General features: G+C 38.2%; 2 protein-coding genes across 4 annotated transcripts in view; both read left to right on the forward strand.

Moving 5' to 3' along the window:
• Positions 1–8,259: 8,259 nt before the first annotated feature.
• On the forward strand, positions 8,260–18,885 carry LOC113674741 (short transient receptor potential channel 4). Of its 2 annotated transcripts, none has more exons than XM_027191235.2 (15): positions 8,260–8,402; positions 9,771–9,956; positions 10,158–10,219; positions 11,598–11,681; positions 12,438–12,553; positions 12,644–12,865; positions 13,200–13,437; positions 13,975–14,188; positions 14,846–15,214; positions 15,423–15,449; positions 15,783–15,972; positions 16,270–16,416; positions 17,145–17,253; positions 18,007–18,101; positions 18,632–18,885. In XM_027191235.2, the coding sequence occupies exons 2-15, from the start codon at positions 9,868–9,870 to the stop codon at positions 18,698–18,700; spliced, it is 2,031 nt and encodes a 676-aa protein (XP_027047036.2). In that variant the 5' UTR covers positions 8,260–8,402; positions 9,771–9,867; the 3' UTR covers positions 18,701–18,885. The 2 variants fall into 2 exon arrangements, with proteins under 2 accessions (XP_027047036.2, XP_027047037.2); XM_027191236.2 differs by having other exon boundaries at positions 11,601–11,681.
• The window catches only part of LOC113674742 (short transient receptor potential channel 5), a 29,113-nt gene continuing 18,482 nt past the window's right edge, over positions 8,267–18,897 (forward strand). For both annotated transcript variants that reach the window (XR_016184040.1, XM_089197684.1), the window contains exon 1: positions 8,267–8,402. The gene's annotated coding sequence lies outside the window, so the exon portion shown is untranslated. The remainder of the gene's footprint in view (positions 8,403–18,897) is intronic.

Raw genomic sequence — 18,897 nt, forward strand, 5'->3', positions numbered from 1 at the left:
TTAGCGTCGGTTGCACGGGAAAGATTGAGTTTGTAGTGAACTGAAATGAAACTACAGTATATGTGCTTGGATTCTGCGTTGGATTTGTGGGCGCCCGATCATTTTGAGCTTGGATTTTTCGCTTCTCGGATCAGGCGTTCGGAAATGGAGTGTTCAGCCTTGGGCTTTTCTTATGTACGTTGAAAACCTCGAAATAAACAACTCGCTTAAATGGGCTCTTTTCATCAAAGTAAGCGGTCAGATAACAAGCGACACACTGTGGAAGTAAGGTGAGGTCTTTTTTTTTTGAGAATTTGACGTATTTTTTATTCCTCAGAGCGGTCGTAAATATGCCCATACAAACTCTTATAATTCCGTCATGACTGTTATTGCGCAAGATGATCATCTCACAGCTGGAGCTTGGGCCGCCTGTGGTAGAGGTAAGCTGAAGGATAAGATCCATAATACAGCAAAAAAATCATTGCGACTTTACTCACTTTCCGTTTTCTCTATGCCTTTTTGAATAAGCCGCTGAATAGAAGCAAAAACATGAGAGACATGCACTTCCCTGTTAAATGCACGCGGGTAAAAAAGTACTAGGCCGACTGTGTATGTGTTTACTTGCAGAACAACTCACTAGGAGAGCAGTCAATGAGAAAGGCTATCATTATTTAACAAATAGAGAAGCCTTGACTGTGCTCTGTTCTGTTATAAAGCACGCAGGAAGCGGCTAGAGCACGAAAGAAGTGTAGGGAGAAACACGAGACGTAGTCTCCCCACTTCTTGAGTGCTCTAGCCGCTTCCTAAGTGCTTTATAACGGAACAGAGCACAGTCAAGGCTTCTATATTTGTTTTATAATAAAGAATCTGTTAAGTTCCCCAAGAATTACTTTCAATTACTTTTCAATTTTTCCGAAGATACGGGTCTCGACACTGCTAAAGTCCGATACCAGATCCTGGAAACAAAGACTAACAAGCTGGATTTAATGCAGGGAAGGTAAAGGATATATAAAAACACTTAAGAGCTGACAAGAATAAGCAATGTGCAAGTCATGAAAGTATGATACGTAGCACTTAGTAATGATTTGAGCCCGATTAGATTGCCTCTTAAACTGACTACATTCAGACAAATGTAAGGAACAACTGCGAAATGGAAATTCCGCAATAAAGACTATAGGCAGTCGAAGACTCCGAGGAAAATAAAACAAAGAAAACAAGAATAAAGAAAATCTTAAAATAATCACTCTTCAAAGCTATAAGACGACCTATTCGGATAACAAAACGTGTGAGAAAGCCGCATCATTAGTAAAGGATGTGTGATACCTATCATTACATAATGGAATCATTTCTTTTCCTTTTTCCTCCAAGAATACGCATTTAGACCTTATTTTTAATGATTTAAAAGCTTTTTAAATTATTTCTCAACATATAAATCCTCGTTCCTAAATGGCAGTATGCGGCCTTTCCCTACGTCTAGGAAGTTCGGTACTGAGCAATTACAAGCCATCGATTTCCCGGTACAGATGTGTAAGTTCCTCACGAAATTATGCACAGTTTAAATGTTAAGAAGTAGATATTTAGGGTTACTTAGTCCAATAGATTCCACCGATCACTGTAAGGGAACACTGCGGTACTGGTATCGCAGAGGTCGTGGGTACAGGACTGATATTTTTTCAGGCCTTATTTTCACTACTACTCAAGTAGCGTTCATTACTGTGAGGATCGCTTTCATATTCGCATAGTTGAAACTACTTCGTAAAAGCCTTTTCACTAGAGTTGGAGGATTCTGGTCCACTCCAAAGGAGATAATACAGCTGGGTTCAGAAGAAATGTATCTCAGGTCGTCACATATGCTTCATTTCCGACAGCAACAGGCACAATTTTCACACCCAGGTCCCCTGACACAAAATTTTAACTTTCCGTGCCTTAACAGACCTGGCCATGTAAAGTGGATGTATCGTTTGCGAATAAGAACAAAATCTGTGGAAAAATAAACATCGTTAACCCTGTGCACTTTTTATTTGCCACGATTTTCGATTCTTATAAGTCAAGGAAGCTCTTAGATAAAATGTTATTGTTTGGGTGAATCAGCCTACTGGAAGGTCCTCCAATTGTCCAATTTATGTCAAGGACACGATTTTCAATGTTGTCTCTTTTTTTTTGGGTGATGCATACTCTGCCGTAAGTAGCAGTTTCTGAAACTCGAGAGAGACCCACAGATGACAATTAGTTCGTAAATTAGCGTGCGTTCATTGAGAAATTAACTAATGGAAAGTCTGAACTGCATGAATAGAATAATGTTAAAGCCTTGCTTGAAGCGCAGCCTACGAGCTCCACTTTTAGTTCAAAATAACGAAAGACACACAAAGTTAATTTGTAATTCGTGTAGTGTGATCGTCCGGGTGAGTGTAGTTCTTAAAAGAACTGTTGTTGGTGACTGACGTTTCGACTATATGTGCGATAGTCATCTTCAGAGTCAAGTGAGGAGTAGTTGTCAGTCGATGATGTTATAAGGTCTGGTCTGTTGAACGTGATTGGTCTGTTTAGCCGTGATGTGATTGGCTGGAAGACTCGTGTAGAGTTTGTTAACAGTCATTGGTCGGTTTCGATCCGTCTGTTGTTTGTCGGTCTGTTTGTCGGTTTGTTCACGTCGTTAATGAGTCGTTTGTAAGGTGCTGGTAATTGTTGACATCTGTTGAGAGGCGTCTGTTCTAAGTTAGTGAACCAGCTTTCCAGAGTCAGTCGTTGAAAATAGTTTGTACTGTAGGTTAAGCATTTAGCAGAGTCCCAGTCGATTCTGTGATTAGTTTGTCGGTGATGTTCAGAAATGTGATTGTTTACATCGCCATTTCTAGTTGCTCGTTTGTGTTCAGTTAGTCGCGTGTTAAGGTTTCTACCAGTCTCACCAATGTAGGAGGCCTGGCAGTCGGAGCATTCGATCTTATAAATCGCTCCCTGTCTGTTGTTGGGTTCGTCTTTGTCTTTAACGTTGGTCGGCAAATGTCGTAAAGTAGTAATAGGCCTGTGAGCTACGCGAATGTTGTAAGGTTGTAGGATCCGCGCGATAGCCTCAGAAGTGCCTTTGATGTAGGGTATAGCAGCTGTAGTCGTGATAGATGTGGAGTCCCTGTTAGTTTCTGTAGTGTCGGTCACCCTGTGAGTGTTTCGTCTAATGAAGTCAGTGTTGTAGTTGTTTTTGTCAAAAACACGGTCAAGGTACTTGTTTTCGTCAGATAAACTGTCCAGTGTGTTGCAAACAAGTTGCGCTCGTCTTGTCAATGTCTTGATAGTCGTAGCTTTGTGGGAAGTCGGGTTGTAGGATGATTCGTCAAGAAGTCTGTCGGTATGCGTCGGTTTTCTGTATATTGTTGTTCGTAGTTCGTTGTTGTTTCGGCCTACCAAACAGTCGAGAAAAGGAAGCTTGCCGTCTTCTTCGATCTCCCTGGTAAACTGAATGTCGGTGTTTTGTTCGTTAAGGTGATTGTGAAAGGCGTCAATTTCGTCTTTGTGTACGGCGGTAAATGTGTCGTCAACGTGGCGTAACCAAAGCGGTATGGTTTGTCGGCAAGTTGCAAGGGCGCGTTCCTCGATGTTTTGCATCACAATTTCTGCGACAACAACAGAGACCGGCGACCCCATAGCTGTTCCGTGCAACTGCTTGTAGTGTTTCCCCTTGTACTGAAAGTAAGTCGATGTAAGGCAGAGGTTCAGCGGGCGGTCAGCGGTCAGCGATGGCGGTCGGTCAACTAATTTTTAGCTCCGTTCTTACGTTCACTTTCCTCGTGTTTTTACTGTTCAGCTGCTTGAACAATCTAAGCCACTACTCTAATTGGCGGTTTTCCTCAATTGGGCATGGATTTGACACACTGGGAAGCGCCCCAGAACCTTCTTCGATGTCTTATCTCGATCCTAGTAGTTTTTGCCGAATCCGCCATTTTGGATTGAAATCATGGTACATAAGAATGAAGCGAAGGCGGTTTCTCCGAAGACGGCTTCTGTACTCAGCTAACGGAACAGCGTCTTTTAACCCATCTCTCCTGGAAAACAATCTTAGCGGCGACATTCATCCACATCCTGGACCAAACTCTACTTCTAATTCTTCATCTACATCGACGAACACAAATATTAGCTTTCCTTGCAACACGAAGTCAAACATCAGGATTGCTCATTTAAATATCCGCTCCTTGAAGTCCAGGGAACACTTCACTCTGCTAAAGGATTCCGTTGTCTCAAATAATTTCGACATCTTTACGATATCAGAGACTTGGCTGGATTCTTCAGTCAACAACGAGAGCATTCATATTCCAGGCTACACTTTGTATAGACAAGACCGTGGCCCGCACAAACCTGGCGGCGGACTATGTGTTTACATTAAGAAAAACTACAAAGTTTCATCACTGGAGAATGTATCCTCAGTTTCTGATAATAACTTTCAGCAATTGTGGCTAAAAGTGCAAAGTCGCTGTTATAAGTCATTCGTCATCTGCACAGTATATCGACCACCGAGTACTCCATTAAATTTTATAGATGATCTTGCCAACAGTCTTATCGAATCCCTCCTGTCAGGTCTTGATGTCATTATATTGGGTGACCTCAATTGCAACCTCCTTCAAGATAACGCAGAATCCCGTGCTTTAAACGATTTTTGCTCTACTTTTAACCTCACCCAATTAATCAATCAACCAACCAGAGCCACGGAGAATGGGAAATCGTTAATCGATGTTGTGATGACCACGAATGAGAAACTAATTGCTTCAAACGACGTCCTTATGTCAACTATTAGCGATCACAATCTTGTTTACATCTCGCTGAAGTTAAAAAAGCCAAGGATTAAGCCCCGTTACGTCACTATTAGAAGCTATACTAATTACAGCGCCGACAATTTCCTACGTGATTTGTCATATGCGCCTTTTCACATAATAAGCCTATTTGACGATTTCAACGATCAAGTTGATGTATTCAACGAACTGTTCTTGGAAGTACTAAGTCAACATGCTCCAGTCAAGAGGGTTAAAATTAGATCTAAACCCAACCCCTTTATAACACCAGAAATTCGTCAACTAATGAGAACGCGCGACCAATGGCGCAAACTTGCGGGAAAAACAAATGACCCTTTCCACTGGAACGGATACAGATTTTTTCGTCAAGAAGTGAAAAGGGAGATTCGTGTGGCCGAAAAAGTTCACGTCAGGACTCAGATCCTGGATAGCAATGGAAATTCTAACTCAATTTGGAAAATCATTAACCGGTGTCTACCACGTAAACAACAAGATAGTTTTATGGCTTCTGAGGATCCCACTGGGTTAGCTAACGAATTAAATGATTTCTTCACTTCCGTCGGCAGTATTACTGCTCAAAAAGCCAGGGACTTATCTTTACATCATGGACTTAATGTAAATTTGGATGTGCCGACTCCTTTACACATATCCACCGACGTTAGCCCCGAATTATTCGTTCTCCATCAAGTCACGGAAAATCAGGTAGAAAGGGTGATTAGAAGCCTACCATCTAACAAAGCTCCTGGAATGGACAAGATATCTTCTAGAATTCTTAAAGACAGTTTACCCAGTACGCTAACAACAATTACCCACATTGTGAATAACTCCTTTGTTACCAACACATTTGCACGTGCATGGAAAACAGCAGAGGTTACACCTATTCTCAAATGCGGTAATCCAGATGTCCCTAACAACTATCGCCCCATCTCATTATTACCAATAGTCTCAAAAGTCACTGAAAGGTTGGTACATGGACAACTTATGGAGCATCTAATTAGAAATAATAAACTGGCAGCACATCAGAGCGGAAATAGAAAGCTTCACTCGACAGAAACCGCTCTGTTGTACGTTACAGATCAGTTGCTCCAGGCTATGGATAACAAGAAAGTTTCCATCATGGTCTTATTAGATATGTCTAAAGCATTTGATAGTATTCGACACGACATCTTGTTATCCAAGCTACAAAATCTCGATTTTTCCCAGGGTGCGTTGAATTGGTTTCAGAGTTACCTTTCTAACCGACAACAGTGCGTTCGAATCGGTGACGCAGTTTCTAAAGTACTCCCACTTGAGTTCGGAGTTCCGCAAGGCTCTATTTTAGGTCCGGTTTTGTTTACAATCTATGTTAACGACCTCCTTTCTGTTCCTAAACGTTGTCTATCTGCCTCCTATGTTGATGATTGTAAATTGTATTTGTCCTTTTCACCTGCCGAATTACCCACGTCCATCCTCGCCTTAAACGAAGATCTTACGAGAATATCTCAGTGGTGCTGTAAAAACTCTCTTTTGATTAATCCGGACAAAACTAAGGTTCTAGCTGTTGGATTACCACAACTTTTAAAGAAACTGTCATCATTCAGTATAACACTTTTCGACAAAGAAATAACACCTGTGCCTGTCGTTAAGGACTTGGGTGTTCTTCTCGACACACACCTCAGTTATAACCAACATATCACTGAGATTGCCTCTAAATGCCTTTTTAAATTGTACCAAATTAACAGAATCAAGCACCTCCTGGATAGGAAAACACTTCTGTTAGTAATAAATTCATTGGTCTTTAGTAAACTCCAATATTGTTCAACTGTCTGGAGTAATACCAGCAGTAGCAATATTGACAAGTTACAAAAAGTCCAAAACTTTGCTGGGCGAATTATTCTGGGACTAAGAAAGTATGACCATATTTCGGATGGGTTGCGATCGTTGAAATGGCTTCCTATTAGAGAGAAACTCATTCTAAATGACGCTACTATGATGCACAAATGTATTAACAAGCTTGTTCCAGACTATCTTGCTGATATGTTTAAATCACGTTCTCAAGTCCATAATAGACAAACTCGATCATCTGGTGCTTTGGATATACCTTTATGTCGCCTGTCAACAGGGCAGCGCTCCTTTGCTTTCAGAGGAGCCAAACTCTGGAACTCCTTAAATGATAACATTAAGTCCTTAAAATGCCCCAGGAATTTTAGACGTCATCTTGCAAATGTTTTATTAAGTTGATATATTATATTATTGATATATATTTTGTAATTATAATATTATTGTATTTACATTCTCAATCAATTTATATATTTGTATTTTTTTTTTTTTTTTTTTATTCTATTGAGCTGAAAAGCCCACTTAGGGAGCATCAATAAAGTGTGTATTATGTATTATGTATTAGGTTAAGTAGGTCCATAATGTCTTTTGTCGGTAATGGTAGTGCATCAGTAGACTGTTGGATGGCGGTTTCAGTACACTGTAGAGCCAATTGAAGTGGAATACTGTTCAAGGTGGCTCGAAATAGTTGCGTGACTATCGACTAAATTTTGCTATATTCGCTTTCATTTCATGCGTAACAAATAAGAATTGAAAAGAGAATATTCGATTTCAGAAAAATGTACTTTATACTCTGTTGTACTAGCGATATATTTCTTGGCATAAATTTCGTTCTCTTGTTTTCTTTTTTGTTTGAGGTTGATTTGGAAAAGGCACTTACAAAGTGCCACATTTTTCAACGAGGACCCCACTAGAACCCTTCCAACCTCTGTGTACTGGGGAATCTATGTAAACAGGAACTTCTACCAAATCAATCGTCAATCCGGTGGTCGATGTTTGAACTCCTTGCCTTTTCATGATGCATTTGCTATTAACAACCAAATTGTTCCAATCCCCGACCTAACGAGCGAGGAATTTTTTCCGCTTCTGAATACATTCCAAGCCATCCATAATGCAGTAATTAATCGTGACATCTGCTCTCCATAAAATTTATAATCTTCAGAGATATTTCAACAGATGCTATCTTGAGATTATTACAGAGAACAGGACTCGAAATGAGAAATTCATTTCAAAGTTCTTTGCTACATAATATCACAATTGCTTTTAGTAAACCATTTATTGAAGTTTTTGTTGATGCTGTGAGATTTTTTTTAAAATTTTGCGTCACTTGGACCGTAAAGCCTTGTGTTCTTAATCTAATCCCTTCGTGTAGTAATTTCTGCCGATAGAACTGCAGTGAATGTTTGAGCACGGAAAAGCGGACTTACAGGGTAATATAATTAAGATTTGTACTTTTACCTTTTACAAGCATATCTGAAAAACAGGAACAGGAAGTTAACATTTTCTAAGCCAAGCCACTTCATTAACGGATATGACGCATTAGTCATTTGTTGGTTAAGTACCTAGTCAGTCAAGGTCAGCGATTTTTCCTTGTCTAAGATTGATAAACAAAACCTTAATTATGCAAATAGCAGCCGACCAGTGGTATAAAAGAAATGTTCATAAAGCAAAAACGAAAAGTTACTTTAAACGTGCAGTCGATGCAGTAAAAGTTAAGAGAAAAGAGTCTAACACAAAAAGACAGTGCATCCTTTAATTATTACAATAAGTTGATCCTGAGCGTACTGATCGCAAAATTTTGAATTGGGAGTCGAAGGATTGCTTAAGGTAAGGATTTAAAGATGACTTTTAAAGCACTATTTTACTTCCAGAGCAATCCTGTTTATACCTAAGTTGAGCTATCAACGTACTTTTTGATACTCTTTGGCCCTCAACAATCGGTATTTAACGATTTAATGTTGTGAAAAGCACTCAAACAGCTGAGATTATCGCCAATCCTTATCCCCTTTAAATTACGATTAAAATCAAAGCGTTATCTTGAAAAACGTTTTGATTTTCCTTCCTTTGGTATTGACAAGTTATGACGCTTGAATTAACAAATAGAGAAGCCTTGACTATGCTCTGTTCTGTTGTAAAGCACGCGGGTATGTTTGATGATTCCTGTCTATAAAAATCAAGAGCCCATACAGCGGCTAGAGCACGAAAGAAGTGTTGGGAGAAACACGAGACGTAGTCCCCACTTCTTGTTTGTTTTATAATTTTGTTTTATAATAAAGAATCCGTTAAATTTCCCAAGCAAACTCCCAAGCATTAAAATATATTGAAGTTCACAGGGCAACCAGGTGGATAATCAGACATAGTTTGATGCTACTCTGGTTTGCAAATTTAATGAATGCAACCGAAGAAGTTACAATTCATAGACCCAACGTTTCGACACTCCTGTCTAGTGCCTTCATCAGGGGTGATTTAAACGCTGCAACAAGAGGTCCTTTTATATGATCACTTATTAGCGGCCTTTTTTCTGACGAGGTGTAAATAGCCGTCAGGAAGCAAACTGCTATCGTCACGACCAAAGAGCAGTCAAGAGCACAGTCAAGGCTTCTCTATTTGTTAAATCAATACTTCTTGCTCAACCAATATAATTTCGTGTCGCTATGCTCGAGCAAATTGATAGTTTAAAATCACGACACTGGCAAAATTGCCAGCAATTACAAACATCTGAAAGAACGGTATAAGCGAAAGAGACTTCTTGAACTCCAGGAAAATAAAGTTTAATGTTGTAAAGAAAAATTCTATTTTCTGCCTTGACTGAATCTTTAGTGAAGCTCCAGAAGAAGCTGTTTGCTGGTCCTAGTGTTCAAATCCAAATAATTATCCTTTCTTGTCGAAACACAATAAGAAGCAATCCAAGATTCCATCTTTATACGAATAACCCTTGCAGGAAACAAATTTCAAGGACGTAACTACCCCGACAGCAAAATCGTCATTTTTCGAAGAAAGAGTCACGAGAGTGGAAATAACAGCGGGAGATAATCACGTGGTATATTAATTTAATAAAAAGCGACTTTGCATAGCACAAATTAAATAATTCAACTGTACATTTAATGGAAAAAACAATAATAAAAACAATTTTCGGTTAAAATACTCTGACTCGTCCTGAGGTTTGGGGAAACTTTAAAATCTTGCAATTTTCAGGCTCTAGGGTGCAGAGGAAACTTTACGCAGAGGAAGAACTGTTTAAGCCTTTCCAGACAATTCAGCACTAACGCCTTTGAGATAAAACAACCAAATCATGGCGGGCGAAGAACGTGGGAGTGAAGAAGATATCTTTACTCGTATGAGTACCTTCGTCAATAAAAAAGTTACAAAGGCCACAAGAGGGTAAGACGAGCATGGTAGGCAAATAACATTCTCTGCAAGCCCTCGTGATCCAGATCAAAGTAGGATGTAGCTTTGCCACAAAAGAATAGACTTGACACTTGACAACGCAGGCTGTTTATAGTATAACGATTACTTTTTGTGAACTCTCACAAACTGATAAGATGATACCAACGTTAATCAAGGCATATTATATCCCATTAGTGCTCAAGAATTTATGAACCGTCATTTTCATGTACGAGAGGAAATAATTCCATCGGAAGAAGGTTAGTGTTTTCGTTTTTTGTTTGGTTTTTTTATTTTAAGCTTGGTACACCCATCGATCGTATTCCTCGTTTGTAGTTGATAGATATTTAACCCATTGACTCCTAGAAGTGATTAACAAGTAACTTTATAAAATAATTCAAATAGTACGCGCGCTCTGATTGGCCATAAAACCATTTTACATGAGCGTATGTAAACACGGTTTATCATCCTGAATCTTCTCGCGGAGTTCTCCCTGCTATTTATTTAGCAGTAACTCAGTTTCTTTAAGTTTGTTTTGAGTACAGTCATGGAAGAAGAAGATTTTCTTAATTTTTCTTTGGAGTTTAATTTTTCCAGTATTCAAGAAACGGCCGAAAAGCCAAATGAACAACAACAACAAGCACGTCGCTTTCCTTCGTTGCAAGAAGAGGCTCTTTCATTAGTTATTTTATAATAAAATAACTCGATAAGCTGGAAACCACTCCGCTTGGTGTCGTGGTTTCCTACGCTTATCTCGTGTTCTCCCAACCTCCCGCGTGTTTACATCAGGCTATGTAAACACGGAAACCATTTTACATTTCTTCATCTTCATACAATATCCATCCACCATCCAGCAAACAGGTAATGGGAATACTCTTATCTTGATCTAACGCAAAATTCTCGTAACTTATTTACAAGAACATGTCTTGCAACTGGAGGGGAGAATTAATAACCAGATCTCTGGAGTTAAAGGGTTAACTGAAAGTTAGTAACGAGAATTTGGTTACAAATCAATGATACTCTTTACTGAAAATTTGCGTTTTACTTTATGGTATTTGATTTTGTAACGTAAAGTACATAGGTCATATCTGAATCCAATCGGTTCAAAACTTAACTTTCAAAATTAGGTCAAATACAAAACCTTTATGTAGAGGGTGCGTTTCAAGTGAGTAAAGAAATAATACCTAAATTCAAAAGCTTTACACCTATACTCGTATTGAAAATCAGGTTTTTAGCGGTCTCTTTCTTAAAGAGCTAAGAGAACACATGAAAACTGATTCCTTCCCGCCATTATCCTAGTTTTCAAGGTTTAACAAAAAGCAAAAAGCAAACGTACAATAATAAACTGTTTGTGGGATCTTCAAATTGTTTTTCACGTTTCAAGTTTCACGTTTGTAAACGTGATCCCAACCTTAAATCAAAACCGATTTTCGCATAATACACTGCGGCCTACAGCACAAAATTATAATTACAAATATTTCGCCAAAGACCTACATTAAGCGAATCGGAGCTCGAAAGTACCAAATATGATGATTTAAAATGAAATTATTACTCAGACTACCAAGAATCTTCCATCCCATGCCATCCCCGCTCGAATGAAAAAAGGCCAATGTCAAAATATATTTTTCTTGTTCATAGTAGGTTTGAGTCATACAATAAAGCCGCCTAATTATGACTCGGAAAAAGACGATGAAGACGGTCATGAAAAAGAGATAAGTGAAGGTATTAAAATTTTCTTTAAAAGTTGCTTCTTAGATGTATGTTTTCCAAGAAAACTGAGTATTGGTGTCGAATGTTACAACGCCAATTCGTAAGTTTGACGATTCCTGTCTATAAAAATCAAGAGCCCATACAGGTGCAAATAGATGAAAATAATCGCTCAGGTCCGACAACGTTTCTTTGACAATCGTAAGGCAAAAAGAGCAGAGAAGGTGTCCTTAGAAAGAAATGTGTGAGTTTGCAGCGATCCTAGTTTTCAAAAACTTTAGATCAATGTCACTGAGGAACTGCGCTTAGATTTTGTTTGACTGCCATTTTTAAAAGTATCATAAGATGCTTCTTTGTGGGTGTCCATCTTGGGAGAAAATGGTGAAGCACTAACATGTTCAGCTCAATGGTCAGTACACCCTCTCACCTATCTTTTGAGGAACACTCTAGTTAGGTAGTCTGTTGGTAAGGATTCTCCAGGTAAAAGAGGACGACAGTAAATCCTTTGGGATGCAAACAGAATCCATCCTCCAGACGTTGCCAGACCATCCGATGTCATCCGTCCGATCAATATTTCACGAAAGCAGTCGAAAATGTGTATATTTACGATAACATCACGACTGGGAAGATATTTATCAACATAAATAAGCAGAAAAAGGATTTCAGTCTAAAACTTAGAGGATTTGAACCACTAAGCACAAAAGTGGTAAGTATTGTCGAGAGAGAAAATTTCTCCTAAACGACTTAGCATGTCATTTCATTCATCCACAGCGCTAGCTGAGACAAAAATTACTAACATCTTTCATGAGACTGCGGACAAGATAACGGAAACCATCACCGTCGACAACCTTTTTCAGTGTCGAAATCCCTTCACAAAAGCTTTTGAGGTAAGTGACTTTCATAACACCTTTGGCCAAAAAAAATGGTTTTTCTTTTTCAATAAAAGTTGAAAAAATGTTAATTTTTTAATACAATAGGTTTCTGCAAAGCTACGGGAACTAGCCAAAACACGCAATGAAAATGTGGTTCTTCTCAACAATTTGGCAGAAAAGGTCGAGGACTTCTCTGTTACACTCATGGACCAAGTAAACACTGAAGAGGAAATAAAAATCGATGTTCACGAAAAAGAAAATATGGATACCTACGCATGTCTACTTGACAGTATAACAGAGTCCGCAATACGCCACGAACAGAAGAAGGTTAGGGAAACCGTTTCATTCATATGTTGATCTTATTGTTGTCAGTGTTGCTTTTATCGTTGTTGTTATTGTTGTTGAGTATATGTGAACAATATGAAATGTCCGTTTTATGATTTAGAAATTAGATAGATAACGTTAGGGCTGTGGCTCAGGTTCAAGATCTAGATTGCCATAGACAAAAGCAACCTTGCACATAAAGAAATCTAGAGATACTGAATGAAGAACAACTAAGTTGCGACGCGATTTTGCAATCACCCTTTCAAAATGGCAGCTATTCTTCTTCTAACTGAAAACTTTGCATGCTCTAATTTTTATAAATTGCAATGTTACGCAGTTTGTCTCGCATCCACTGACATACAGACTGGTGAACCAGAGATGGAACTATGGTTTGCCGTCGCACTACCTTGGGGGATGGAAGCTTGTTTTGCTGTACATATTCACCATAATCGAGACGACCTTAACTCCTCTTCTGTGTCCATTCATCGCATATGTGTTCTACATGGACCAGATATCCAACAGTAAGCGTACAGAGGAGGAAAAAGAAAAAGGAAAAACCGAAAAGCCCCTTCGAGGTCTGTATGTTCTCTACACAGTGGTAAGCAAAGAAGAAAGTCACTCAAGAGTTTTAATGATATTGATAGTGGGAATGAATTTAAGCGTAGTCTTGCCCCTTTGAGAAATGCGAAAAAGAAAGCATAGAAATCAGCTTTTTATTCATTTGTTTGAAAGTGGAGAATGAGGTAAAGAAACCATTGCGATTATTCTAAAGGAACAAATGCATAAATTCAACAATTCTTCAGTGTTACAGACGCCCGACTGAACTTAAATTATGCTGCTACTTGTATGTGTCCCTGGCCGACCTTTTAGTGACTAGGAATCGATGGCTTTGGAAAGGCGTTATGAAGTATTTGCGATTATTCTCAAGGAACAACTGCAGAAATTCAACAACTCTTCAGTGGTACAGACGTCTGACTAAACTTAGATTAAGCTGCTACTCATATATGTCCCTGGCCGTCCTTTTAATGACTAGGAATCGATGGCTTTGGAAAGGCTTTATGAAAAATTTCACAGAGTGAGAAAATCTTTCCAATTATTCTTCTTTCTTGCAGATAAATACTTAAGCTACTTGACGACACCTTTCGTGATCTTTTTGAAGGACAAACTCAGTCAATTTGTCTTCATAGTGCTGCACTTAAGAATTTCCGTCCTACCATCTTCTGTTTCCGCGAAGACAGAGGAATACCTAATCCTGATATTTTATGTTGGTTCTTTGCTGACTGAGTTCCAACAGTACAGAACATCTCAGTCTAAAGTTTATCTACGGTAACAAAAGTTCCCTATTTTATCATTTTATTACCTTTTTACATAATCTACTCTTTTCCCTACTTTCCTTTTATTTTATTTTTTGGTTCTTTCTTGACTGTGTCTCGCTAACTCAAGGCAAACCTCGTCTCGTCCTCCTGTAGATCTTCTTTAGTAATTATAATTTTCGCCGCATTCATAACCTTTAGCAAATCACTTGAATATCAACTTCAATGCAGATAAAGTAAATTATTTTTAATTCTTTTGCAAAGTTCGTAAAAATAGCATTAATTTTGTTTAAAATTTTCAAATTGGTAATCAAACATAATCCGACATTCAATTAAGCTCCCAAAGAAGATTTGGGTTTATTGAAAATGTTCTTTGAAGGAGAAGGCAGATCTACCATATCAATTCAGAGACACATAACTTAGAAAAACTTCAAAATAGTAAATCTACCAAGGTTATCTACTGGTTTAACTTTTTGATAGAAAATTTGATAAGAACGTGGTAGCACATTTTCCTGTATTCATCTGGCATGTTTATATACTGATATTACGCTAAATACTCTTTTCTTTTATCTATCCATAATTCTTCTCTTTTCCTGTGGTAAGATGACTGCAGATATGTTTATATTTGACAGAAACAAAACGTGACCTCCAAATATTTTATTCTTTCCAGGAACATGTGGAATTACGTTGATGTAATGACCCTCTCACTACATGCATTGATATTGGTTCTTCGTATCATTTCGATCTGCCTCGGAGGAGATCCTTACCATAACCGATTGCTGGAAGTGGTCAACCACTTTTATGGCATCACCACTCTGCTCCTTGTACTGAGGTTCTCAAGTATTCTGGAAGTAAACAAAACGGTCGGACCTCTTCAACTTGCTCTGTTTCGAATGTGCATCGACTTAGCAATTATTTTGATTCAATTCTTTTTTGTTATTGTGGCATTTTCTGTGGCTATCACCATGATCTACACTACAGAGATGTCCTACTTGATTCCCACAGGACAAAAGAAGATCAACGGGACTCATTTTGACGGGTCAGTGAACTCTGCTGCTTCGTTCATTTACAAAGATTTGTTCGTTAGTCGGGTTGTTTTTTTGGATCATTTACAACAAATCACTAGCTCTGCCAATTTTCAATTCCTAACCGAAGCCGAAAGAACATTTTGTCTCTTTTCAAGTTGTTCCTCACCACTTAAATTAGTTTTTTTCAGTTGTAATTTCCTGGTTTTCTCTTTATGACAGCTTTTGCGCAGAAGGACGAACAGCTTGGTAAGTTATGGTCCTTAGGAATCAACATGTGCACGTTCAAAGTCGAAGCTTTTTTTTAAAATTGATTTCCTGCCATTGAGAATAATCAGAATTCAAAGATGCAACAGACTTTCATTGCATCAAGTACAAGCTTCAACGGGAGCATGAAAATACCACTTCCCACATTAACGTACATCACAAATATTGTGATGTACGTCGTGGACTTTCGGATTTTGGTCAACTTAGTATTTTATGAAGAACTCCCATATAAGCAAAAGCTGAAGTGGCATGCTGTTTGGATAATTAAGAAAAAACGTGGCCGAGAAAACCAACTACTCTATTTTCATTTTTAAGCTTATTCAAAGCATCCACACATCTTGTATGGTCTGTCTTCGGTCTCACTAATCTCGAGACCATGGAATCTCACGGAGAGTTGTCCTCAGCCGTAGTTGGTGTTCTGTACGTGTTGTTCTTGATTCTGTCAGTTATTATGCTAATCAACATGCTTGTTGCATTGCTCACAAACACCTATCAGAAGGTCGAGGTAATGTAATTGCTTTTTTGTTTTATGATCAAGTTTTGAGTTTCTATACTACTGTCTGATTGGTTGTGTTAATTTCAGTGTCCAATCTCTTCATCGAGCAACATAAAGCGAAGTCATCTCAAGAAAAACAAATGTTATTTTGGAGTAATCATAAGTAATTATAATTGTGTTCAAACCATGTTCAAATCATTATTCTAATCGTCTTGCTTTTAACTTTTAATTCGAATGCTCTGATATCTTTCTACTACAATCGAATGAGATTTTAAAACTGTTGAATGCGTATCGCTTTCTCTTTAGACGAATGCGGACGTAGAGTGGAAGTTTTCACGTGCAGTAGTAGCCGATGAGTACAGAAGATTTCATCCCATTGTAGTTCCATTCAATATCATTTCTTTTCCCGCTTGCCAATGCTACATCTGGAAATGTGAAGACCGCCGAGAAAAGGTGTGAACGAATACAAAAGCCAAATCTCTTTCTCACCTTTTTAGTAAGCGAAGACAAAGGGTGTTTATAGAAAGCATTAAGATGAAATAAGTCAAGGCATAGACTCCTGTGGGGAGTGTAGTGGAGGCCAGTTGACCAATCTTCGAACTGAGATTACATGAACTTCGCCCGTTTGTAAAGAATAGTCTTTTTTTTCACAAGCCAGTGCTAGCACGATCAACCTACTTGTCAACAACGTAAATTGGCGTTTGCGCTATCGTCTGAGTTTTAAACGTTTTCGCAGGCGTGCCGATTTTCTTTATGGATCACCAAATCAAAATACGAAACAACTGCAATTTAAACAGTATTAACTTAAATATTACTCTCTAAAATGCAAATGATCAAGATGGGTCTTAGGCGCACTGTCTTCGCAAAATAGGAGTTTAGAAATTCGTTTAAACTATGACAAGATGGTTCGCCTGAGTACCAATTTTGCTCCCCTTCCTTGCTGCTTTTCCTTGCTTTTAGAAGGTAAACGTAACCACATATCTTCTCTCTTCCTTAATACAATTATAGTGCATCGTTATCACCTGTCTTCCATACATGTTTGCACAAGTTCAATATAAAGACCTTAATGCGTTGTGGATTCCTGTCGATAACTGCTTTATGGCGAAACTTTGCGGGGAAGCTTATCGGAGATTTGTGTCAAGAACATAAATTAAACTTTGTGGTTTTATCTCTGACTTCAGACGGCTAAAGATCGACGCAGAAAGTATATCAAGTTTTATGATGAAGAACTTTTCCCTGTTATTAAGAAGCGCTATCAGGATAAACACGGCCTTTTATTTCCATTGTCAAGTAAGTAGAGGACTGAGGAAAGAGCAATCCTTTCCTGAAAATATATATGACTGCTTTTAGGCCACACCACGAGTTTGCATTTTCATATCTATTTCTCTTACTTTTTTCTTGGCTGTTTAAAATAAAACGTTATAGTATTTGCCCAGTCAGGCCTTTTTGGGGGGATTTAAGCATTCTGATTGGTCCTCTACCTCAAGGCAAACCGTGGATTGAAACCGTGCTCCCCAACAAGTTCGGTTTTGATTGATAAGAGGTTTAGACCACGACTAATATTCTAATGTTCACCTGGATTTCAACGAATGGATGTTTAACTCTCTTAACTGTATCATTTCAAGAGTATGGGCATCATTATAGTTATGCCAAACTTATTATTCTTTTGTTTCAACATTCTCGCACCTGTCAGACAGTATCAAATGAATAAGAAAACCACAGAAAACTGCATATAGGACGTTGTTTTGAAGAGTCGAGTTAAAGATAATTGGTTAAAACGTTTCTAAACATCAATATTAATTTTATGAAAAAGCGATGTTAATCGTGCGGTGGCACACGACCGCAATTTTCCCATCTTATTAAAGACTTTTCATTTGTTGATTTATGCTTTATACAATTCTACGAAAATATACAACTGCCTAAATTCCATCTACCATAGCTCCTTAATCTCTCCCCTTTCTCTCGAGGTGTGTCCATATCTACATGCATCTTTTACCTCCCTCTTCCGTCCAGGTATAATACTAGAATCCATTCTATTTGCAGCTGAAGAGAAAATTGACAAGCTTCAAAACGATTTGCAGAAAATGGTGGAACATTTACAGACCTTTATGGAGGTGAATGACCAACATAAAAGTCAGGTAAGAAGTAATCTATGCTTTGATTTGCAAACATTTCAAAAAAATTCCGTTTTATATTGTGTTGTTATATTTACTTTTTATTTTGTTGTTGTTGTTTTCTTTTTATGTTGCTCTCCTCTTTATCTAGCGTTTTCTCTACTCCTGTGTCTATCGCTCTCCTTCGTCAGAGCGATGGAGGAAGGAGCTAACGCTCGAAACGTCAGCCTTTAAATTCTTTAAGGTGGCCAATTTACGTTATCAACTCAGTTGATAACACTAAATTACTCTGTCATTCTCTACCACCGACGTAGCACCACGGTTTCTTTGGAAACTTACCCCTTTATTCACTTGCTTGTTTTAGTTCGGCTATGTTGATTTTTTTGTTTGCTTTTCTTTTGTTTTTCGGCTTTAATTCCATTATTTATATCTTTTTCGTTGTTAATTGTTTGTAATTATTAGTTTTTCCTTTAGTAAACTCTCTGGAAAAATAGGAACAAATTTTCTAACTGTGTCTTTTCATGGTTTCTTTTTAAAATAAACTTTGTAAACAGACCCCATGTCAAGTACAACAATCAGATGTTTCCCAACGAGAGTACGCGTGCTACCAGTCCGCAGTTTGACAGGAAAGCGACGACAATTACGGAAAGGCACCTGAGATTTAAGAGTGATTTTGCTGAATAGGAGGAGGATTCTTATTGCAACCTTTTAGCTTGACCAGTTTTATAGGCTATAGTGATCATCGAGTCAGATGAAAGGGAAGGTTTACTCATCTTTTTTTAATAAAATTTTCTTGATATGAAAACAATTATTACGAATG

This window comes from Pocillopora damicornis, chromosome 2 (assembly GCF_964200805.1).
Source record: "Pocillopora damicornis chromosome 2, jaPocDami1.2, whole genome shotgun sequence".
Classification (NCBI taxonomy): Eukaryota; Metazoa; Cnidaria; class Anthozoa; order Scleractinia; family Pocilloporidae; genus Pocillopora; species Pocillopora damicornis.